The sequence below is a fragment of the Dendrobates tinctorius genome, unplaced genomic scaffold (genome assembly GCF_039654945.1).
Source record: "Dendrobates tinctorius isolate UK_male_01 unplaced genomic scaffold, ASM3965494v1 ptg000054l, whole genome shotgun sequence".
Lineage (NCBI taxonomy): Eukaryota > Metazoa > Chordata > Amphibia > Anura > Dendrobatidae > Dendrobates > Dendrobates tinctorius.
The window spans coordinates 12826032-12852285 of record NW_027361722.1 but is presented as its reverse complement, the minus strand read 5'-3'; the positions used below and the strand labels follow the sequence as shown (position 1 = coordinate 12852285).

Genomic DNA, 26254 nt, shown 5'->3' with positions numbered 1-26254 from the left:
GTATTATAGTAGTTATATTCTTGTATATAGGGGCAGTATTATAGTAGTTATATTCTTGTACATAGGGGCAGTATTATAGTAGTTATATTCTTGTACACAGGGGCAGTATTATAGTAGTTATATGCTTGTACATAGGGGCAGTATTATAGTAGTTATATTATTGTACATAGGAGCAGTATTATAGTAGTTATATTCTTGTACATAGGAGCAGTATTATAGTAGTTATATTCTTGCACATAGGGGAGCAGTATTATAGTAGTTATATTCTTGTATATAGGGGCAGTATTATAGTAGTTATATTCTTGTACATAGGGGCAGTATTATAGTAGTTATATTCTTGTACACAGGGGCAGTATTATAGTAGTTATATTCTTGTACATAGGGGCAGTATTATAGTAGTTATATTATTGTACATAGGAGCAGTATTATAGTAGTTATATTCTTGTACATAGGAGCAGTATTATAGTAGTTATATTCTTGCACATAGGAGCAGTATTATAGTAGTTATATTCTTGCACATAGGGGAGCAATATTATAGTAGTTATATTCTTGTATATAGGGGCAGTATTATAGTAGTTATATTCTTGTACATAGGAGCAGTATTATAGTAGTTATATTCTTGCACATAGGGGAGCAGTATTATAGTAGTTATATTCTTGTATATAGGGGCAGTATTATAGTAGTTATATTCTTGTACATAGGGGCAGTATTATAGTAGTTATATTCTTGTACATAGGAGCAGTATTATAGTATTTATATTCCTGTACATAGGGGCAGTATTATAGTAGTTATATTCTTGTACATAGGAGCAGTATTATAGTAGATATATTCTTGTACACAGGGGCAGTATTATAGTAGTTATATTCTTGTACATACAGTCATATGTTAAAGTTTGGGCACCCCTATTAATGTTAACCTTTTTTCTTTATAACAATTTGGTTTTTTGCAACAGCTATTTCAGTTTCATATATCTAATAACTGATGGACTCCGTTATATTTCTGGATTCAAATGAGGTTTATTGTACTAACAGAAAATGTGCAATCTGCATTTAAACAAAATTTGACCGGTTGAAAAGTATGTGCACCCTTTTCATTTTCTTGATTTGAACACTCCTAACTACTTTTTACTGACTTCCTGAAGCACTAAATTGGTTTTGTAACCTCATTGAGCTTTGAACTTCATAGCCAGGTGTATCAAATCATGAGAAAAGGTATTTAAGGTGGCCACTTGCAAGTAGTTCTCCTATTTGATTCTCCTATGAAGATTGGCATCATGGGCTCCTCAAAACAACTCTCAAATGATCTGAAAACAAAGATTATTCAACATAGCTTTTCAGGGGAAGGATACAAAAAGTTGTCTCAGAGATTTAACCTGTCAGTTTCCACTGTGAGGAACATAGTAAGGAAATGGAAGAACCCAGGTACAGTTCTTGTTAAGCCCAGAAGTGGCAGGCCAAGAAAAATATCAGAAAGGCAGAGAAGAAGAATGGTGAGAACAGTCAAGGACAATCCACAGACCACCTCCAAAGACCTGCAGCATCATCTTGCTGCAGATGGTGTCACTGTGCATTGGTCAACAATACAGCGCACTTTGCACAAGGAGAAGCTGTATGGGAGAGTGATGCGAAAGAAGCCGATTCTGCAAGCACGCCACAAACAGAGTCGCCTGAGGTCTGCAAAAGCACATTTGGACAAGCCAGTTACATTTTGGAAGAAGGTCCTGTGGACTGATGAAACAAAGATTGAGCTGTTTGGTCATACAAAAAGGCGTTATGCATGGAGGCTAAAAAACACAGCATTCCAAGAAAAACAATTGCTACCCACAGTAAAATTTGGTGGAGGTTCCATCATGCTTTGGGACTGTGTGGCCAATGCCGGCACCGGGAATCTTGTTAAAGTTGAGGGTTGCATTGATTCAACTCAGTATCAGCAGATTCTTGACAATAATGTGCAAGAATCAGTGACGAAGTTGAAGTTACGCAGGGGATGGATATTTCAGCAAGACAATGATCCAAAACACCGCTCCAAATCTACTCAGGCATTCATGCAGAGGAACAATTACAATGTTCTGTAATGGCCATCCCAGTCCCCAGACCTGAATATCATTGAACATCTGTGGGATGATTTGAAGCGGGCTGTCCATGCTCAGCGACCATCAAACTTAACTGAACTGAAATTGTTTTGTAAACAGGAATGGTCACAAATACCTTCATCCAGGATCCAGGAACTCATTAAGGGTATGTGCACACGCTGCGGATTCTGCTGCGTTTCCGAAGCGGTTTTGGCCGCTGCGGACCCGCAGCAGTTTTAGCTGCGGTGTACAGTACCATTCAAATGAATGGTAAAAAAAACCCGCTGTGTAGACGTTGCGGAAAAATCCGCGTGGATTTGCTGCGGTTTTGAAAACCGCAGAAAGAAGTGACATGTCAATTCTTTCTGCGGAATCCACAGCGGGTTCCTATCTCCACCATTGTGGAGATGGTGAATCCGCAGGACCAAACCGCAGGCAAAACAGCAGATAATCCGCAAGTCTTTTGACCTGCGGCTTATCTGCGGTTTTTGCAAAATCCGTGCAGATTAATCCGCAGCAGATTCAGCAGCGTCTGCACACACCCTAATAGCTACAGGAAGCGACTAGAGGATGTTATTTTTGCAAAAGGAGGATCTACGAAATATTAATGTCACTTTTATGTTGAGGTGCCCATACTTTTGCACCGGTCAAATTTTGTTTAAATGCAGATTGCACATTTTCTGTTAGTACAATAAACCTCATTTGAATCCAGAAATATAACTGAGTCCATCAGTTATTAGATATATGAAACTGAAATAGCTGTTGCAATAAACAAAATTGTTATAAAGAAAAAAGGTTAACATTAATAGGGGTGCCCAAACTTTAACATATGACTGCAGGAGCAGTATTATAGTAGTTATATTATTGTACATAGGAGCAGTATTATAGTAGTTATATTCTTGTACATAGGGGCAGTATTATAGTAGTTATATTCTTGTACATAGGAGCAGTATTATAGTTATATTCTTGTACATAGGAACAGTATTATAGTAGTTATATTCTTGTACATACAGGGCAATATTATAGTAGTTATATTCTTGTACATAGGGAGCAGTATTATAGTAGTTATATTCTTGTACATAGTAGCAGTATTATAGTAGTTATATTCTTGTACATAGGAGGCAGTATTATAGTAGTTATATTCCTGTACTTAGGGGCAGTATTATAGTAGTTATATTCTTGTACATAGGAGCAGTATTATAGTAGTTATATTCTTGTACATAGTAGCAGTATTATAGTAGTTATATTTTTGTACATAGGAGGCAGTATTATAGTAGTTATATTCTTGTACACAGGGGCAGTATTATAGTAGTTATATTCTTGTACATAGGGAGCAGTATTATAGTAGTTATATTCTTGTACATAGGGGGCAGTATTATAGTAGTTATATTCTTGTACACAGGGGCAGTATTATAGTATATTCCTGTACATAGGAGCTGTATTATAGTAGTTATATTCCTGTACATAGGAGCAGTATTATAGTAGTTATATTCTTGTACATAGGAGCAGTATTATAGTAGCTATATTCTTATACATAGGGGCAGTATTATAGTAGTTATATTCTTGTACATAGGAGCAGTATTATAGTAGTTATATTCTTGTACATAGGAGCAGTATTATAGTAGTTATATTCTTGTACATAGGGGCAGTATTATAGTAGTTATATTCCTGCACATAGGAGCAGTATTATAGTAGTTATATTCCTGTACATAGGAGCAGTATTATAGTAGTTATATTCTTGCACATAGGAGCAGTATTATAGTAGCTATATTCTTGTACATGGGGCAGTATTATAGTAGTTATATTCTTGTACATAGGAGCAGTATTATAGTAGTTATATTCTTGCACATAGGGAGCAGTATTATAGTAGTTATAGTCTTGTACATAGGAGCAGTATTATAGTAGTTATAGTCTTGTACATAGGAGCAGTATTATAGTAGTTATATTCCTGCACATAGGAGCAGTATTATAGTAGTTATATTCTTGTACATAGGGGCAGTATTATAGTAGTTATAGTCTTGTACATAGGAGCAGTATTATAGTAGTTATATTCTTGTACATAGGAGCAGTATTATAGTAGTTATATTCTTGTACATAGAGGCAGTATTATGGTAGTTATATTCTTGTACATAGGAGCAGTATTATAGTAGTTACTGTATATTCTTGTGTTAGGCATCAAGATTCCGGCAGCTGCACAGCAGGAATCCAGAGCCATACATCCAGCGGTCTTCCATTCCTTTCCAACCGCTCAGGGACCTGCACAGAAATCTCAGCGAACCAGGCGCCCTGCTCAGACCAGCTCTCTGGGTCTGGATGTTGCTGCTACCTCTGGTCCAGCAATGGTATCGCAACCTGCTGTGCAGGAAACCACTCCAGAGGCTAAGTCCTCTCGCCGCACTACTGGGCATGCCCACGAGACGATCTCCCAGTGGAGATCGGGGGTCACGTGCTCAGGTCCTTCCTCTGATCTGATTGGCCCTTCTCAGAGGGCTGGAGGGTCCCAGAAGCGCATGGCTATAAAAAACCCGCATGGCGGCTCGGCCATGCGCTAGTATAGACTATACTTGCTAGGTGTGAATGGTGATGGATGTATGATTCTGGTGACTGACTCATTTGAAACCCCTTCCCTTGGATATTACGTATGTGGTTAGGGTGTTAGAGTATAGTCAGCGCCAGCCAGTGGCAAGTCTGACGCCACAGTTATTACCTCACCACTACACTAGCGTCCGACGGTGTTACCTCTCACAGCACTGTCGTACAGCAGCGGTAGTTCCCATCGCGCTGCACCTGCAGCACTTACCGGCGTCCGCGGTAGCGACGCCGCACTCACGGTAGGTCAGGACAGACATTGACTCCTGTCTTGGGACGTGTCCTGTGGCCGCATATCGTGGGTGCAAGTCAGCCGAGTCCTGAGAAGCCAACAGGCTCGGCGTTTATGTTTTATTTGCACTCTAGCGCCTCTATGAGTTCAACAGAGGCCGCCCTGCGCTTCTCGGGTGACGTTAAACCCCCGCGCAGTATATCGCCTTATACCGTGTCCACTATTACTCAGCAGCGGTTATTACATCTACCGCACGGTGGACCCCCGGCGGCGAACGCACTTCCTATTATTTATATTTAGTGCGTTCCGCCGTCCCTAACATTATACTAGCGCCAGGGTCTGGCTAGTAATGGCGGGCCTGCAGCAGCTGCAGCGGTACATTCGGCAGCTGGAGAGCAGGTTGGCGGCTATCGAGAGCGCCACTTCAGCTGCGAATGCTACGGCAGTCGCTGCTCAGGCAGTCGCAGAGGCTGTCTCATGCGTGCCCACACTCACGCCTATGCCGACAATATCTCGCCTCCCGCTCCCCGACAAGTTTTCGGGTGACAGCGCCACCTGTAGGGGATTCGTGAGTCAGTGCTCTATCCAGCTTGAGTTACTAGCTGCACGGTTCCCTACAGAGCGGGCTAAGGTGGAGTTTATTGTTTCTCTTTTATCTGGCAGGGCATAAGAGTGGGCTACGCCATTGTGGGAGCGTGATGATCCCGTGGTTCAGGGGGCCGCTCAGTTCCTCGCGGCTCTGAAGCAGATATTTTTGGGACCACGGATCACGCACGACATCTCTCTCCAATTATTGGCTCTAACACAGGAGTCTATCTCAGTCAGCCATTATGCCGTTCGATTCCGGACATTGGCTTCCGAACTAGAGTGGCCCTCATCCCCGTGTTTTGGAGAGGGTTAGCAGAGCATGTCAAAGATGCTCTAGCAACCAGAGAGGTCCCCACAAGTCTGGAGGAAGTGATTGTTGCCATCTCCACCCGCATTGATCACCGGTTTACGGAGCGCGAGCTGGAACGTGCACAATCCAAACGAAGGGTTAACTTGGCTCCCACCTTCACCGAGCCGCTAAGATCTTCCGCTCAGGAGCTTACATCCTCCGAACCTATGGAGGTGTCTCGCACCGGCTCCAAGCCACGTCCGGTGCGAAGCTCCGCACATTGTTACCGCTGCCGGCAGTTTGGTCACTCGGCTAGCACGTGTCCTCTGCGGTCGGAAAAACGATCACATCCGGTGGTCGTAGGTAGTGGCCAGACAAATATGAAACCCTTTTCTCCCAAACCGGTATTCCGAGGGACATTAGATAGTGGGGCCTCCACCTGGGAGGTAGAGGTTACCGTGGATTCCGGGGCTCAGGGGAACTTTATGTCCTCGACCTTCGCCCAGAAACACGCTATTGCACTGGTGTTAGTGCCTCAACCTCAGACCATCAGAGTGGTTAATGGTGCACTTTTACCATCTCAGGTGACCCATCAGACCGTCCCACTCGGGCTCTCAATCTCACCCTCTCATCGTGAGATTCTGTCCTTGTTTATTTTGCCTGATGGCATCGACCAGGTGCTTCTCGGAGTTCCCTGGCTCCGTTGTCACTCCCCTCATATTGATTGGGCTTCGGGGAATATACTGGGTTGGAGCAAGGACTGTGAGGGAAGGTGCCTGAAGGGCAGTGTTCAGGTAGCTTCCACTGAAGTGCCCGCGGATCTCTCCGCGCTTCCTAAACCTTACCACCAGTACGCGCACGTCTTCTCTAAATAATCTGCAGAGACGCTCCCGCCGCACCGTCCTTACGATTGCCCGATAGATCTTCTGCCAGGCACGGAACCTCCTAGAGGCTGTGTGTATCCACTGGCACTCCCTGAGACAGAAGCTATGTCTCAATATATCCGGGAGAACCTGGCTAGAGGTTTTATCAGAAAGTCGGTGTCCCCGGCTGGTGCAGGGTTCTTCTTCGTGCAGAAGAAGAGCGGAGAGTTACGTCCCTGCATTGACTACAGAGGTCTCAACGCCATTACAGTTAAAAACAAATACCCTCTCCCGTTGATCTCTGAGCTATTTGACAGGTTGCGAGGGGCCCGGATCTTTACGAAATTAGATCTACGGGGGGCGTACAACCTGATCCGCATTCGCGAAGGAGACGAGTGGAAGACAGCCTTTAATACCAGGGATGGCCACTTTGAATATCTGGTCATGCCCTTCGGCCTTTGTAATGCGCCTGCTGTCTTCCAGGATTTCGTCAGCGACGTCTTCCGCGATATGCTCTCCACCTCGGTGGTGGTCTATCTGGATGACATCCTCATCTTCTCGCCAGATTTGACCTCCCACCGGATAGACGTCTGCAGGGTCTTCGACCGTCTGCGGGCGAACTCTCTTTTCTCCAAGCTGGAGAAGTGCCAGTTTTAGCAGGAGCCATTCCTGGGCTACATCATCTTGGCCCAGGGGTTGGCTATGGATCTGGCCAAACTGCAAGCGGTAATAGACACCTCATTCACTCAAAGCGGTGCAGCGCTTCCTAGGGTTCGTCAACTATTACCGCCAGTTCATACCTCATTTCTCCACGCTGGTAGCTCCTTTGGTTGCTCTCACAAAGAAAGGAGCCAATCCTAACGCTTGTTCTGAACAGGTCTCCAAGGCCTTCTCGTCTCTAAAATCCCATTTTGCTGGCGCTCCCATCCTACACCGTCCCGATGTGGATAAACCATTTATCCTGGAGGTAGATGCCTCTTCCGTCGGTGCAGGAGCAGTCCTTTTCCAGAAGGATGCTCAAGGTCGGAAGCACCCCTGCTTCTTCTTCTCAAAGACCTTCTCACCGGCGGAGAATTACTCCGTCGGCGACAGGGAGCTGCTAGCAATGAAGTTGGCCTTTTCCGAATGGAGACATCTCCTGGAGGGAGCCCGGTTTCCCTTCCAGGTGTATACGGACCATAAAAATCTGGTCTATTTACAAACGGCCCAGCGCTTGAACTCTCGTCAAGCTAGGTGGTCGCTCTTCTTTTCCCGCTTCCGCTTCACCTTGCACTATCTCTCTGGAGAGAAGAACTTCCGTGCAGATGCTCTCTCGCGCTCGGTGGTCTCAGCGGAGGAAGGAGAAGCTGAGCCACGGCTAATTCTCCCGCCGGAGAGCTTTATGACCGTGGCTCCAGTTGCTCTCGAGTCAGTGCCACCTGGCAAGACATTTGTGCCTCCTCAGCTATGGCCGGAGGTTCTCGCCTGGGCGCACGCATCCAGGGTGGGTGGTCACTTAGGCATTAAGCGGACCACAGAACTCCTAGCAAGGTCGTATTGGTCGCCGCACATGGCTCGAGACACTAAGGAATACATACAAGCATGCGTCTCGTGTGCACGGAACAGGTCCCCTAGACAGAGGCCGGCTGGGTTATTGTACCCTTTGCCGGTGGCGGATAGACCTTGGGAGATGGTTGGCATGGATTTTGTGGTTGGTCTGCCAAAGTCTGGTGGCCGTACGGTCATCTGGGTGGTCACTGACCATTTTTCTAAAATGGTGCATCTGGTGCCACTCGCACGGTTGCCTTCCGCTCGTGGTCTTGCCACACTGTTCATAAAACATGTATTCCGTCTGCAAGGCATGCCGGACAAAATTGTCAGTGATCGAGGTCCCAAGTTCGCGTCCCGGTTTTGGAGGGAGCTCTGCAGCCTACTCAGCAGTGAGCAAAACCTGTCCTTCGCTTACCATCCCGAGACGAACGGCTTGGTTGAGAGAGCCAACCAAACCTTGGTCACGTACCTGCGGTATTTCGTCTCTGCCAGGCAGGATGACTGGGCATCCTTGCTACCATGGGCTGAATTTGCCCTGAATAATGCAGTGGCTGATTCCACTGGTCAGACGCCGTTCCTTCTAAATTACGGCCAGCATCCGCGCGTCCCTGTCTCGATGCCAGTGTCCTCCGCTGACTCCAGGATGGCAGACTGGGCAGTGGAGGCTCGTGACATTTGGGATCGCACTCAGGATGCTATTCGTGCTTCTAAAGAAAGAATGAGAGCATCCGCCGACACACATTGGCGACCCGCTCCAACCTTTTCCCCCGGCGAATTGGTGTGGCTCTCTGCTCGAAACATCAAGCTGCGGACCGAGTCCACAAAGTTCGCGCCGCGATACATCGGACCTTTTAAGGTTCTCGAGCGAATCAGCTCGGTGGTCTACCGCCTGGCTCTTCCTCCACATTTAGCCATTTCTGACGTTTTCCACATGTCCCTGCTCAAATGGCCCGATTCTCTGAGTCATCTGCCGGGTCATCAGACTTGTCGTCGGACGAGTTTGAGGTTAACGCCATTGTGGGACGCAGGATTGTGCGTGGCAAAAAGTTTAATTTGGTGGACTGGAAGGGTCATGGTCCAGAGGCCCGGACCTGGGAGCCTGTGGAGAACATCCACGCTCCGCTCCTGATCGCGGCCTTTGAGCGTAGCGAGGCTCAGAGGGGGGGGGGGGGTCCTAGGAGGGGGGGTAATGTTAGGCGTCGGATTACGGCAGCTGCACAGCAGGAATCCAGAGCCATACATCCAGCGGTCTCCCATTCCTTTCCGACCGCTCATGGACCTGCACAGAAATCTTGACGAACCAGGCGCCCTGCTCAGACCAGCTCACTGGGTCTGGATGTTGCTGCCACCTCTGGTCCAGCAATCGTATCGCAACCTGCTGTGCAGGAAACCACTCCAGAGGCTAAGTCCTCTCGCCGCACTACTGGGCATGCCCGCGGGACGATCTCCCAGTGAAGATCGGGGGTCACGTGCTCAGGTCTTTCCTCTGATCTGATTGGCCCTTCTCAGAGGGCTGGAAGGTCCCGGAAGCGCATGGCTATAAAAAGCCAGCATGGCGGCTCGGCCATGCGCTAGTATAGACTATGCTTGCTAGGTGTGAATGGTGATGGATGTATGATTCTGGTGACTGACTCATTTGAAACCCCTTCCCTTGGATATTACGTATGTGGTTAGGGTGTTAGAGTATAGTCAGCGCCAGCCAGTGGCAAGTCTGACGCCACAGTTATTAACTCACCGCTACACTAGCATCTGACGGTGTTATCTCTCACGGCACTGTCGTACAGCGGCGGTTGTTACCGTCGCGCTGCACCTGCAGCACTTACCGGCGTCCGCGGTAGCGACGCCGCACTCACGGTAGGTCAGGACAGACATTGACTCCTGTCTTGGGACGTGTCCTGTGACCGCATATCGTGGGTGCAAGTCAGCCGAGTCCTGTGAAGCCAACAGGCTCGGCGTTTTTGTTTTATTTGCACTCTAGCGCCTCTGTGAGTTCAACAGAGTCCGTCCTGCGCTTCTCGGGTGACGTTAAACCCGCGTGCAGTATATCGCATTATACCGTGTCCACTATTACTCAGCAGCGGTTATTACATCTACCGCACGGTGGACCCCGGGCGGCGAACGCACTTCCTATTATTTATATTTAGTACGTTCCGCCGTCCCTAACATCTTGTACATAGGAGCAGTATTAAAGTAGTTATATTCTTGTACATAGGAGCAGTATTATAGTAGTTATATTCTTGTACATAGGGGCAATATTATAGTAGTTATAATCTTGTACATAGGGGCAGTATTATAGTAGTTATATTCTTGTACATAGGAGCAGTATTATAGTAGTTATATTCTTGCACATAGGAGCAGTATTATAGTAATTATATTCTTGTACATAGTGGACATTACTATAGTAGTTATATTCTTGTACATAGGGAGCAGTATTATAGTAGTTATATTCTTGTACATAGGAGGCAGTATTATAGTTGTTATATTCTTTTACATAGGAGGGAGTATTATAGTTGTTATATTCTTGTAAAAAGGGGCAGTATTATAGTAGTCATATTCTTGTACATAGGGGGCAGTATTATAGTAGTTATATTCTTGTACATAGGAGCAGTATTATAGTAGTTATATTCTTGTACATAGGGAGCAGTATTATACTAGTTATATTCTTGTACATAGGGGGCAGTATTATAGTAGTCATATTCTTGTACATAGGAGGCAGTATTATAGTAGTTATATTCTTGTACATAGGGGACAGTATTATAGTAGTCATATTATTGTACATAGGAGCAGTATTATAGTAGTCATATTCTTGCACATAGGGGGCAGTATTATAGTAGTCATATTCTTGTACATAGGAGCAGTATTATAGTAGTTATATTCTTGTACATAGGGAGCAGTATTATAGTAGTTATATTCTTGTACATAGGAGGCAGTATTATAGTAGTCATATTCTTGTACATAGGGGGCAGTATTATAGTAGTTATATTCTTGTACATAGGAGCACTATTATAGTAGTTATATTCTTGTACATAGGGAGCAGTATTATAGTAGTTATATTCTTGTACATAGGGGGCAGTATTATAGTAGTCATATTCTTGTATATAGGAGCAGTATTATAGTAGTTCTATTCTTGTACATAGGAGCAGTATTATAGTAGTTCTATTCTTGTACATAGGGGGCAGTATTATAGTAGTCATATTCTTGTACATAGGAGGCAGTATTATAGTAGTTATATTCTTGTACATAGGAGCAGTATTATAGTAGTTATATTCTTGTACATAGGAGCAGTTATTATAGTAGTTATATTCTTGTACATAGGAGCAGTATTATAGTAGTTATATTCTTGTACATAGGAGCAGTATTATAGTAGTTATATTCTTGTACATAGGGACAGTATTATAGTAGTTGTTGTCACGGGGTCCTTCTCCGATACCGCACAACAGAGCGAGGGAAGTGTGAACAATCCCAAGACCTTTATTACAGGCAAAATTAGAAGGTCCATAAACAATCCACCACAGTGAGGATGCAATAGTCCAGAACAAGAATGGAGTCCAGTAACAGGATAAAATGTCCAGGGAGACGAGATTCCAAAACTCTAGCACCAGAGGATAAAATGGGTCCTTCTCTCTGGGGTGCAGTCTTCACGAAGCTCTCCACACAGGAACTGACTTGTCAACCTCCTCTTCTCCCCACCCCCTTCCTTGTGTACAGCTTCTGTCCTCCCCATCCCCCTCCTTATGTCCAGGGGTAGTCAGACAGGTTGAGGAGATAAAGGAGCCTTGGGGATTAAGGAACCACAGGGGGTCATCAAGAGATAGACACAGTCAGGCTACAGACACACAATGCAACAAGAAAAACACTATGAAAACAAGTGAAATAGAAATATACACAAAATGACATCTACATAGCCTATCACACCATCACAACCTCTCCCCCCCATAATAAGTGAGCACGCTATGAGGTCTACACAGACCTCTGGCCTGCTCACTTTAGTCCACATTGCTCAGTTATTTATAGTTCCTTGTACAGTGGCAGGGGTAAGTCGGCCTGGGGAGCCTATGGTTCTTCTTGTTGAGACAGTCCATCGGCGTTCTGGTGTTGGCTTCCTCGCTTGTATTGGATGGAGAAGCTGTAGGGTTGTAAGGACAAGCTCCACCGCAGCAATCTTCCATTGTCCCCTGAAACGCGGTTCAGCTATGTGAGGGGGTTGTGGTCTGTAACAATTGTAAAGTCTCTGCCATACAATTATGGCTTCAATTTTTTTAGTGCCCATACGATGGCAAGGCACTCCTTTTCAAAAGTGGCATAGGCAACTTCCCGATCCAGTAGTTTCCGACTGGCAAAAGCAACAGGATGTTCTTCTCTGGCGGCGTTCACTTGGCTAAGTACTGCCCCAATCCCAAAGGTGGATGCATCTGTCTGCACGAGGAACCTGAGTTTATAATCCGGGGCAGCCAAGACAGGAGCAGTGATGAGGGCGGTCTTTAACGCTGAAAAGGCATCCTCGCATGCAGTCGTCCACGTCACATTCCTAGGCATGTTCTTGCGGGTCAGGTCGGTTAGGGGCTTGGCCAAGGTGCTGAAGTTAGAAACAAATTTGCGATAGTAACCAGCAGTTCCTAAAAATGCAAGTACCTGCTTTTTAGTATGGGGTCTACACCAGTTGCTAATGGCTTCCACCTTGGCAGGCTCAGGCCTTAGTGTCCCACCCCCTACTCTATGACCGAGGTACTGCACCTCAGCCATCCCTATTTGGCACTTATCAGGGCGAATGGTCAGTCCTGCAGTAAGGATACAGTCCAGCACTATGCCCAAGTGTTTAAAATGTTCCTTCCAGGTTGTGCTAAAAATGGCGATGTCGTCTAAGTAAACACAGGCAAAGTCATGACATTGTTGTAACAGTCGATCTACCAGTCTCTGGAAAGTAGCGGGGGCAGTTTTCATCCCAAAGGGCATTCCCAGGAACTCAAAAAGCCCAAATGGAGTAATGAAGGCCGAGCGCTCCCGAGCGTCCTCCGTTAGGGGTATCTGCCAGTACCCCTTGCTCAAGTCTAACGTGGTCACAAATTGGGCACTGGCCAGACGATCCAATAGATCATCAATCCTGGGCATGGGATCAGCATCACTCTTGGTGGCATCATTTAATCGTCTGTAATCAACGCAGAATCGTGTTGTACCATCCTTCTTGGGGACCAGGACGACAGGAGAGGCCCAAGAACTGTGAGATGGCTGAATAACTCCCAGTCGTTTCATCTCCTCCAGTTCGTCCTTTATCATGCCTTGAACATCCTCTGGAACCCGGTAGGCAGCCTGCTGGATGGGGCGTTGTCCGGGGGTTTCCACATGGTGGCTGGTGAGAGTAGTCTTCCCCGGCTTTGAGGAGAAAGCAGCAGCCCTCGGCCTTAGTACGGCAACAATATCGTCCTTTTGTATATCCGATAAATGGGAGCCCAGGGGCACTTGTTCCAGTGATCCTCCTGCTTGGGCAACCTGGAGGAGATCGGGGAGATACTCGTCGACGGCGGTATCACTAGGGGGGGGTAGCAGACAGCTAGAACAGGCAGAGATCGGTTGTGGTAGTCTTTCAGCATGTTAAAGTGGACGGTTTTCTGTCGTCGACCACTAGAGTCCAGGGCAATAACATAGTGTCATTAATTTTCTTGACAACCTGATAAGGGCCTTCCCACACTGCTTGAAGCTTGTTGGCATGGGAAGCAGTAATCATGAGCACTTATTGACCTTCCATAAATTCCCGGTTCCTGGCATTACGGTCATACCAGGTTTTTTGTCTGGACTGGGCCATTCGCTGATGTTCTTTAGCCAAGGTAGCTAGCTGGGCGAGGCGGTCTCTGAATTCTAGAACATAGGGAACGATGGGCATTCTGGTATCTGAGATGTCTCCCTCCAAATGTTCTTTCAGAAGAGTGAGAGGCCCACGGACCTTCCGGCTAAACAGTAGTTCGAAGGGAGAGAACCCTGTGGACTCTTGGGGAACCTCCCGATAGGCGAAGAGGAGATGTGGCAGGTACTTTTCCCAGTCTTTTCAACGTCAATAAAAGCTCCCAGCATATTTTTTAGGGTTCCATTAAAGTGTTCACATAGTCCCTTGGTCTGCAGGTGGTATGGGGTGGTGCGAATGGCTCGAACACCACAGGTATGCCATAGGAACTGGACCAGATCTGACATGAACTGAGTGCCATGATCCGATAATATTTCACTAGGAAACCCTACCCGGGTAAAGATGGTAACAAGGGCCTCGGCTACCTTTACTGCTGTAATACTTGACAGGGTCACAGCTTCAGGATACCTAGTGGCATAGTCCACCACGGTCAGGATATATTTTTTCCCCGACCGGCTGGGGTTGGCCAGAGGACCTATGATGTCGACAGCTACACGTTGAAATGGTTCCTCAATTATGGGCACGGATTGCAGGGGTACCTTATGTCGAGCTCCTGGATGCAGCATTCGCTGGCACACATCACAGGTGCGGCAATAATGGCCTACCGACTGCGAGACGCCCGGCCAGTAAAAATTCGGGTGAGCCTCTTTTCAGTCCTTTTTCTCCCTTGATTCCCAGCCAAGGGGATGTCATGGGCCAGTTGAAGTAGCTGTGCCCTGTACTTCTGAAGGACAATGAGTTGCCTGGTCGCTGCATCAGGGTTGCCCTGGTCACTGCCCTTTGTTACACGATAATACAGTCCGTTTTCTCGAGTGAAGCCATCCCCATTATCTCCCATGTGCCCAGTTTCTGCCTTTCGCCTAAGGGCTGCTAAGCTAGTGTCACCCTCTATTTCTCTCCTAAACTCCTCTCTGTCCCAAGACTCTCCCAATGTAGTAGCAGCGAACGTATTGCTTACCGACTCTGATGCGGTTCGTGGTGGTTGCTCCCTGGTGAGGTCCGGATGACGTAGTGCTTGAAGGACCTGTAGTCGGTTGACTGCTCCCACAAATTGGCACTATAACTCCCCAATGTTGTTCCCAAGGAGGATATCTGCAGGAAGTCCTCCCATAACTCCAATGCAACACAGTTTTTCTCCACAACCATAATCCAAACGCACAGAAGCTCGCTGTATATATTTGCGGGCACCCCCCGCCAGGACAATGGGAATTCCCAGACCCTGGCAAATTGCCTCGGGTCGAACCACACGGGGGTCAGCGATAGTCAGGAATGCCCCCGTGTCTCTAAATCCTGACACTTTGTATCCATCAATTAAGACATCCTGCAGGTGGCGTTGCCGTTGCTCTGAGTAGCTAAAGGACAGAGGCCGGAGTCCGTACACTCCAGGAGGAGTATCTATGGTGCCATGGTCGGTGGTCCACTCTGGTGGGGGTGGTGGTAGCTCTTCCTCAGGCGGGGTGGAGTGGACAAGATGCACTGGACGAGGTGGGGCTGCGTGGGGCTCCCTCCGAATCCAGGAGGGACAGCCAGACTGCAAATGTCCAGGTTGCCCACACCCATAACACCTCCTCTCTGTGATACCCACAGGTCGTGGTCGGAACTGTTGGGGCCTAGGATTGTGAGGCGTGATTGTCATCGGCTTGCGACTAGGTGGAAGGGCAGATATAATTGGAGGGGGACGGGGCGCGGGAGCAGGCCATGGTTCATTGTCCAGAAGCCTCCTCCATTGTGGCCGGATAGTAAGGGCTTCATCGGCCAGGGCTGCAGCTCTCTCCATGGTACACGGCGTGTGCTCCCGGACCCATTCCCGTACCTCTGCTGGGCACTTGGCAAGAAATTGTTCTATAAGGAACGCCTGTATAACATCTTCCATAATAAAGGCGTTTTCTGCTTCCAGCCATCTCCGACATGCCTCGGACATCTTATGTGCATACATCCTAAACGATCCCCCCGTGGTGCATGGGAGGTCTCGGAACTTGGCCCTATATGAGTCTGGGGTGATAGCATGGTAATCCAGGATAGTCCGCTTTACAATGTTATAATCACGATTCCGCGGTGCGTCAATGGTTCGGTAAGCCTCCGCCATGCTTCCGTTCAGGGGCCCCACTAACAAACGCATCCAGCTAGAGTGGGGCACCTCCATCACAGCACACTGCTGCTCAAAGTCCTTGAAGAACCCCTCCACATCTCCGGAAGCCTCATCAAATGGCTTAAGCTCTGTCCGGGTGATCCGTACAGGCTCCCGAATAGTTGGGGTTACACTCCACATTGCGTTACTCTCTCTTTCAAGCTCCATTGCTTCCTGTCTCCGCTGTGCCCGGCAGGCAGCCTCCTCCTTGTACTCCTGGGAGACACCGGGGCCCAGAACCGTCATCTCTTCGCACCACACCAACCACTGGCTTTTCTGGATGGGGATCCCTGTCTCCAGTGCTCGTCCTTCAGACATCTGGGAGGAGGAGGACGGGCTAGCGCCCACAAGTAGATCGATTAAGGCCTCTTTAGTCAGTCCCTGGTAGTTCAGGCCCAGGTCTCTGGCTCTCTCCTGTAAACTGGATACAGTCCAATTTCTGTACTCACTTTGAGCGTGGTTCTCCATTGGGTTACACTCTGTTGATCCCACCGCTGCCACCAGTTGTCACGGGGTCCTTCTCCGATAACACACAATCAACAGAGAGAGGGAAGTGTGAACAATCCCAAGACCTTTATTACAGGCAAAATTAGAAGGTCCATAAACAATCCACCACACTGAGGATGCAATAGTCCAGAACAAGAATGTAGTCCAGTAACAGGATAAGGTGTCCAGGGAGATGAGATTCCAAAACTCTAGCACCAGAGGATAAAATGGGTCCTTCTCTCTGGGGTGCAGTCTTCACGAAGCTCTCCACACAGGAACTGACTTGTCCACCTCCTCTCCTCCCCACCCCCTTCCTTGTGTACAGCTTCTGTCCTCCCCAGCCCCCTCCTTATGTCCAGGGGTAATCAGACAGGTTGAGGAAACAAAGGAGCCTTGGGGATTAAGGAACCACAGGGGGTCATCAAGAGACAGACACAGTCAGGCTACAGACGCACAAGGCAACAAGAAAAACACTATGAAAATCAGTGAAATAGAAATATACACAAAATGATATCCACATAGCCTATCACACCATCACAGTTATATTCATGTACATAGGGGCAGTATTATAGTAGTTATATTCATGTACATAGGGGCAGTATTATAGTAGTTATATTCATGTACATAGGGGCAGCATTATAGTAGTTATATTCATGTACATAGGGGCAGCATTATAGTAGTTATATTCTTGTATATAGGGGCAGTATTATAGAATCATAGAATAGAATCATAGAAACGTAGAGTTGGAAGGGACCTCCTGGGCCATCTGGTCCAACCCCCTGCTCAAAGCAGGATTCGCTAAAAATCATCCCAGTCAGATGTCTGTCCAGCCTCTGTTTGAAGACTTCCATTGAAGGAGAACTCACCACTTCTTGTGGCAGCCTGTTCCACTCATTGATCACTCTAACTGTCAAAAAGTTTTTTCTAATATCTAATCTGTGTCTCCTCCCATTCAGTTTCATCCCATTGCTTCTAGTCTTTCCTTGTGCAAATGAGAATAAAGTTGATCCTTCTACAATGTGATAGCCCTTTAGATATTTGTAGACAGCTATTAAGTCTCCTCTCAGTCTTCTCTTTTGCAAACTAAACATTCCCAAATCCTGCAACCTTTCCTCATAAGACAGGGTTTGCAGACCGGTCACCATTCTGGTCGCTCTTTTCTGAACTTGCTCCAGTTTGTTGATGTCTTTTTTAAAATGTGGTGCCCAAAACTGGACACAATATTCCAGATGAGGTCTGACCAAAGAGGAGTAGAGGGAAATAATGACTTCACGTGATCTAGACTGTATGCTTCTGTTAATACATCCTAGAATTGCATTTGCCTTTTTTGCTGCTGCATCACACTGTTGACTCATATTCAGTCTGTGATCTATTAGTATACCCAAGTCTTTTTCACATGTGCTGTCACTTAGCCCTATTCCTCCCATTCTATATATGCTTTTTTCATTTTTATTGCCCAGATGTAGTACTTTGCATTTCTCCCTGTTAAAAACCATTCTGTTAGTTGCTGCCCACTTCTCCAGTTTATTTAAATCTTTTTGAATCCTCTCTCTCTCTTCTCTAGTATTAGCTATCCCTCCTAGCTTTGTGTCATCAGCAAATTTAATCAGTTTACCCTCAATTCCTTCATCTAAATCGTTGATAAAGATGTTGAACAATACAGGGCCCAGGACAGAGCCCTGTGGTACCCCACTTGAGACATTCTTCCAACTGGATGTGCAGCCATTTACGACCATTCTTTGGGTCTGATCACTAAGCCAGTTATGAATCCACCTAACAGTTGCCTTGTCCATTCCATACTTAGTCATTTTTTCAATAAGGATTGTATGAGAGACTTTGTCAAATGCTTTGCTGAAGTCAAGATATACTATATCTACAGCATTTCCTTGATCCACCCAATCAGTGATACCGTCATAGAAGGAAATTAAGTTAGTCTGACATGACTTATTAGTTACAAACCCATGCTGACTCTGTTTAATCACTTCATTCTTATCCAGGTATTGACATACATGTTGTTTAATAATTTGTTCAAAGATCTTTCCTATATATAGTAGTTATATTCTTGTATATAGGGGCAGTATTATAGCAGTTATATTCTTGTATATAGGGACAGTATTATGGCAGCTATATTCTTGTATATAGGGGCAGTATTATAGTAGTTATATTCTTGTACATAGGGACAGTATTCTAGTAGTTATATTCTTGTATATAGGGGCAGTATTATAGTAGTTATATTCTTGTATATAGGGGCAGTATTATAGCAGTTATATTCTTGTATATAGGGACAGTATTATGGCAGCTATATTCTTGTATATAGGGGCAGTATTATAGTAGTTATATTCTTGTACATAGGGACAGTATTCTAGTAGTTATATTCTTGTATATAGGGGCAGTATTATAGTAGTTATATTCTTGTATATAGGGAGCAGTATTATAATAGTTATATTCTTGTATATAGGAGCAGTATTATAGTAGTTATATTCTTGTATATAGGAGCAGTATTATAGTAGTTATATTCTTGTACATAGAGGCAGTATTATAGTAGTTATATTCTTGTACATAGGGGCAGTATTATAGTAGTTATATTCTTGTATCTAGGGGACAGTATTATAGTAGTTATATTCTTGTATATAGGAGCAGTATTATAATAGTTATATTCTTGTATATAGGAGCAGTATTATAGTAGTTATATTCTTGTATATAGGAGCAGTATTATAGTAGTTATATTCTTGTACATAGGGACAGTATTCTAGTAGTTATATTCGTGTATATAGGGGCAGTATTATAGTAGTTATATTCTTGTATATAGGAGCAGTATTATAGTAGTTATATTCTTGTACATAGGGACAGTATTCTAGTAGTTATATTCTTGTACATAGGGGCAGTATTATAGTAGTTATATTCTTGTATATAGGGAGCAGTATTATAATAGTTATATTCTTGTATATAGGAGCAGTATTATAGTAGTTATATTCTTGTATATAGGAGCAGTATTATAGTAGTTATATTCTTGTACATAGGGGCAGTATTATAGTAGTTATATTTTTGTACATAGGGAGCAGTATTATAGTAGTTATATTCTTGTACATAGGGAGCAGTATTAGAGTAGTTATATTCTTGTACATAGGGACAGTATTATAGTAGTTATATTCTTGTACATAGGGACAGTATTATAGTAGTTATATTCTTTACGTAGGAGCAGTATTATAGTAGTTATATTCTTGTATGCAGAGGGCAGTATTATATTATACTCTATAACACTTATAATATTGAGTAAAATAGAGATATACATAGGGATTTCATATTAACACACATTATGACATATGTATGAAGTTCAACGCTCCACAGTCCTGGCATTATTTTTACTAAAAATAACTGTGCTCCATGATTTCCACCTTATTAATTATGTGTTATAAACAATCCCTGCACTTCACCCAACAAGGTTTATGGTAAAAGTAATACAAAAGTATTCTTGATGTATAGTATAAGTGGACGCAGATCTCAAAATGTACCTTTCCAAGCATAAAATCCAGTGGATCCTCTGGCTTTTCGAAAACCAGATCTTCTGTGATCTCCTAGTAAAACATTAAAGAGAAGATAAAGATAAACCTGTAATAACAGAGCGACAGATCGACCATCACTTTTTGAACAGCACTGGTGTACTTACCATGGAGGCCCCACTACCATGGGGTCTGTAGTGCGCAGTGGGAAACGTAGCATTTTCCTGCACTGACCACTAGGGGTGCATGAAAATTTGGGGGGAGCTTCTGCTTAATGAAAGAACATTTGACCACAGACAACTGCTTACGGTGATGTTTTAGGTGATGGAACAGTTTTGTGCAGTTTTATCTTTTTTTAGCTTTTTCAGCTATTCTGATGTAGATTTGTTGCTGTGGTTGTGATCATTGTCCTGTACTATGATCCAGTTTAGGCCAAGCTTTAGCTTTTGGATCGATGGACTCACAATTGACTCTAGAATATTTTGATATATAGAAAAGTTCATTGTCAACGCCACGATCACAAGGCACCTAAGGTAGTGCAGCTGTAAAAGAAGCCCAAATTATCACCCCTAAACCATGGTGCTGAACAATTGGTAGGAGTCGTGTTATGGGCTCATGTGGTGAGGGGCATTCTCTCATAAGTCAGAGTGAGCAACACAGATGGAAGGTGACCGAACAACGGGTATAACATGACAGACAGCATGTTGATCAGCAAGTGCCAGGACAGTGGAAGACAACAAGCAGACAAGCAGAGAGGGAAATACTATGTGACAGCGAGAAAAGAGAGTTTATATACACAGGAACAGTAATTGCCTTGTCAGCCCAGTACTTGCAGCAATCAAATAGTTAATGGCAGAGTTGTACGCAATCAGGAAATGAATGGTTAACTGCAGGCAATAGTGATGAACAGGAAAAATTAATACTACAGTGAATATATATAGTTTACACATCCCTAATGAAATGTCAAGTTTTTGTCATGTAGAAAAATCCTACCAAGAAAAATAATTTCAGAACTTTTTCCACCTTAATGTGTCCCAAAATATGTACAAATTTGTTTCCAGGTTGCATAAAGTATGTGGTTGCATAAATATGCACACTCAAACTAATGCTTTAGTGAAGTATCCTTTGCATTTTATTCATGACAGCATTCAGTCTTTTTGGGTCGGAATCTATCAGCATGGCACATAAAGAATTGACACTGTTTTCCCACTCTTCGCTGCAATGGCTCCCCATCCTCCCATGGCTCCTCTTCATGTCTCCAACAGATTTTCACTTGGATTCAGGTCTAGCTTTGACTGGGCCATTCAAAGCCCTGATATTATTCTGTTGAAGCCACTCTTCTTTTGCCGATTTGGAGGTCGATTAGGGTCGTTGTCGTGATAAAAGGTAAAATACCTCTGCATATTTAGCTTTCTACCACAGTCAAGAAGATTTTGTTGCAAAATTGACTGATATTTAGAACTGCTCATAATTCCCTCCACCTTGACTAAAGCCCCAATTCCAGCTACCAAAAAACTGCCCCAAAGCATAGTGCTGTCTCCACTATGCTTCACTGTGGGTATAATGCTCTTTTGGTGGTGCAAGCTGCTGGTTTTGCGACAAACATACATTTTGGAATTACAGACCCAGAGTTCTACCTTAGTCTCATCAAAGCATAAAACATTTCCCACGTTCCTTGTGGTCTTTTGGCTGTACTGCTTATTGGAAACATACCCTTCCATTATATAAACCTGTGTCTGTCTTCCCTCCATGCGAGCAATAGAATCTTTATTCTGTTCTTGGTGTCATTGGAGAAAGTGTTCTCGCGAGTCACTCGTCTTCTTGAGATTGTTGCATGCGGTTTGCTGTGAATACCTCTTCCTTCCCCTACTGGTGTTCTTTCGTGTTGCTTTTTTGCCTCTTTACTGTACCCATTTTCCCTTTGTATTTTATCCTGTGTGTCTGATGTTTGATTGTGCATTAGTTTCCCCGTCTGGAGATACCCTTTTACTCCTGCCCCTTTCCTCCCTGGGTGAGGGTGGAAGTTGTGTAGGATTTTGTAAGAGCACAGAGAGGTACGAGACCCGGGCATCTCTAACTTCAGGGGTAACCACGGGATTAGGAATAGACTAGGGCTTCTCTCCTTCCTCCCAGACTTTCCTACTTTCCCACATACAGTACACAAAACAGGTCTTGTCGGGATTTCTTGAAGCTCCTTTAATGTTGGCGTAGGACTCCTGGACCAATTTTCTTCTTGCATTTTCATCAATGTTTTAGGGAAGTCCAGTTCTAGGTAATGTTAATGCCGTGCCAAATTTAACCCACTTCTTGATGACGTCTTCACAGTGTCCATGGTAGATCTAATGTCTGGGAAATATTTTTGTATCTTTCTCCTGATTGATAACTTTCAGCACTGAGATCCTTTGCTATGTTGTCAGCTGTTGACGGATCATGGCTTTTGCTGTAAAATGCAACTATGAAAATTTCAGGAAAATCCTTCTAGAACAGCAAAACATTATATGGGTTTAATCAGAATCCCGGTAAATGATGGCAGCCGTGCATCCACAATTATAAGAGGGTACTCACACTTATGTAACCAAATTATTTTATTTCTATTTTCACCCTTCAATTGATTTCAGTTTGTTTCTCAATTGATTTTCCCATATTTTTAGTGACATTAAAGGTGGAAAAAGTGCGTAAATGTTTTTTATTGGTATAATTTTTTTTTACATACCAAAACTTGGCATTTTAACAGGGGTGTGTAGACTTTTTATATCCGACAGCGTAACAGTGTGAACAGCACCAGTACAAGCAGAGAAAAGTTTGCTATGCTTGCAGCAGGTGAATAGTGAAAAGCAGGTCTGAGCTAGGAGGTAATTGCAGATTACGGTAGATGATAAATAAGCAGCCTTTCACTGGAGGCATAAGCTGACTGAGAGAAGGAATGATGAAGAAAATTCCTGAAGAACTAGTGGTAACTCAATGCAAAGATAGTGAAAACTCAGACAGTGCATACCTGTTAGATTTGGCCATAAAAGGCCTTGAATGATGAGGACAAAACAGAACACCAGGTTACTTGGAAAACCCAGTTTGGACTACAGGAAAGAGATGTGACCATATCAGGTGGGAGCATGGCCTGGGGCCTAGAGCAAGGACAAGATTAGGTGTTTGATAATAACCAAACACAGTGCATGGTATTATAGACAGACATCTCCACTTTGGTCTAGTCTGTCCAAAAGAGATTGTTCTTTGTGGGGTGTTCAGATGCAACTTTGCAAACTTTAACACGGCTGCTATGTTCTTTTTAGAAAGAAGATGCTTCCTCCTGGCATTCCTTACAAACAAGCCATACTTGTTTTAGTTGTACTTTCATGAATTTGCACTTTTTGACAAGCTGAAGCCTTTAGAGTCTGAGCTGTAGCTCTTGTTTTTTTAAAAAAAATATTTTCTTTGAGCATTGTATGGTCTAACCTAGGGGTGGATGTGTTGGGACCGTCAACTTCTGGCAAGATTGTCAACTGTCTTGAATGTTTTCCATTTGTAAATAGCTATTCTTACTGCAAAATACTTGAGTGTATACATTGTTTAAAAATGACCTTATAGCCATTAATAAGTTGATGGGCAGCAAAAATTGCTTTTCATAGATCATTGTTGAAGTCTTTCTTCCTTGACATTGTGTCAACACAGACACGCCTGAATGCTCCAGACCAACAAATTGCCACAAAGTATGCTTTTTACAGAAATGGCCACACTGGCCGATGAAAAATAAATCAGTAGCACCTGACCTGACTGCTACTTACCCTCTTAAATCTTATGGACAAAATAAGGTTGTACTTAATTTTCACTCACTGGTTCCACATTTTGGCCTAGTTTTGACAAATAATACTACAGTGTAGTTTGTTTTGTGTTGCTTTTCTCCACCTGAAGTTGGATTTACCTGATTTTAAGACCCTTTAAGAACCATAAGGTTTTTATTATGTCTTGATAAGTCAAACCATAGAATTCAAAGAGGATGTATTTAGCTTTTTCTCATGACTGTACATAGGGGCAGTGTGATGGTGTGATATGTAATGTGGATGTCATTTTTTGTATATTCCTATTTTTAACAATTCCAGTTATTTTCATAGTGTTTTTCTTATTACATTGTAAGTCTACAGCCTCACTGTATCTGTCTCTTGATGACCCCCTGTAGTGCATTAATCCCTAAGGCCCTTTGTTCTCCTCTGGGAGGCAACTTGTTTGACTACCCCTGGACAAGGAAGGGGGTGAGGGAAGAACGGCAGCTGGACAGGTCAGTTCCGGTATAGACATGATGGTGAAAAGGCTGCATTTCAGAGAGAAGGATCCATTTTTATCCTCTGAATGCTAGAGTTTTGAAATCTCGTTTCCCTGGACATTTTATCCTGATACTGGACTGCATTCTTATTCTGGACTATCTTATCCTTTGTGTGGTGGACTGAATATGGACCTTTTCGTATTTTTGCCTGAATAAAGGTCTTGGAATTGTTCGCTCTTCGCTTGCTCTGTTGATTGTGTGGTATCGGAGAAGGACCCCGTGACAACTGGTGGCAGCAGTGGGATCAACAGAGCGTAACCCAATGGAGAACCACCCACAGAGTGAGTACAGAAATTGGACTGTATGCAGTTTACAGGAGAGAGCCAGAGACCTGGGCCTGCACTACCAGGGACTGACTAAAGAGGCCTTAATCGATCTACTGGTGGACGCTAGCCCGGCCACCTCCTCCCAGATGTCTGAAGGACAAGCACTGGAGACCAGGATCCCCATCCAGAAAAGCCAGTGGTTGGTGTGGTATGAAGAAGAGATGGCGGTTCTGGGCCCCGGCGTCTCTCAGGAGTACAAGGAGGAGGCTGCCCGCCGGGCACAGCGGAGACAGGAAGCAATGGAGCTTGAAAAAGGGAGTAATGCAATGTGGAGTGTAACCCCAACAATCCGGGAGCCTGTACGAATCACCCGGACAGAGTTTAAGCCATTTGATGAGGCTTCTGGAGATGTGGAGGGGTTCTTCAAAGACTTTGAGCAGCAGTGTGCTGTGATGGAGGTGCCCCACTCTAGCTGGATGCGTTTGTTAGTGGGGCTCCTGAACGGAAGCTTGGCGGAGGCTTACCGAACCATTGATGCACTGCGGAATCGGGATTATAACATTGTAAAGCGGACTATCCTGGATTACCATGCTATCACCCCAGACTCATATAGGGCCAAGTTCCGAGACCTCCCATGCACCACGGGGGGATCGTTTAGGATGTATGCACATAAGATGTCCGAGGCATGTCGGAGATGGCTGGAAGCAGAAAACGCCTTTACTGTGGAAGATGTTATACAGGCGTTCCTTATAGAACAATTTCTTGCCAAGTGCCCTGCAGAGGTACAGGAATGGGTCCGGGAGCGCACGCCGTGTACCGTGGATAGAGCTGCAGCCCTGACCGATGAAGCCCTTACTATCCGGCCGCAATGGAGGAGGCTTCTGGACAATGAACCACGGCCTGCTCCCGCGCCCCGTCCCCCTCCAATTATATCTGCCCTTCCACATAGTCGCAAGCCGATGACAATCACGGCTCACAATCCTAGGCCCCAACAGTTCCGACCACGACCTGGGGGTATCACAGAGAGGTGTTATGGGTGTGGGCAACCTGGACATTTTCAGTCTGGCTGCCCCTCCAAGATTCGGAGGGAGCCCCACGCAGCCCCACCTCGTCCAGTGCATCTTGTACATTCCACCACACCTGAGGAAGAGCTACCACCACCCCCACCAGAGTGGACCACCGACCACGGCACCATAGATACCCCTCCTGGAGTGTACGGACTCCGGCCTCTGTCCTTTAGCTAATCAGAGCAACGGCAACGCCACCTGCAGGATGTCTTTATTGATGGATACAAAGTGTCAGGATTTAGAGACACGGGGGCATTCTTGACTATCGCTGACCCCCGTGTGGTTCGACCCGAGGCAATTTACCAGGGTCCGGGAATTCCCATTGTCCTGGCGGGCGGTGCCCGCAAATATATACAGCGAGCTTCTGTGCGTTTGGATTATGGTTGTGGAGAAAAACTGTGTTGGATTGGAGTTATGGGAGGACTTCCTGCAGA

The 26254-nt window shown here is 45.0% G+C and overlaps 1 protein-coding gene across 1 annotated transcript in view; it reads right to left on the bottom strand.

Annotated features, from left to right (window-relative positions):
• The window catches only part of TEX55 (testis expressed 55), a 77391-nt gene that overhangs the window by 7494 nt on the left and 43643 nt on the right, over positions 1 to 26254 (bottom strand). Inside the window, exon 5 of the mRNA XM_073577089.1 lies at positions 20185 to 20247. Coding sequence (XP_073433190.1) covers positions 20185 to 20247 — 63 coding nt within the window. The remainder of the gene's footprint in view (positions 1 to 20184; positions 20248 to 26254) is intronic.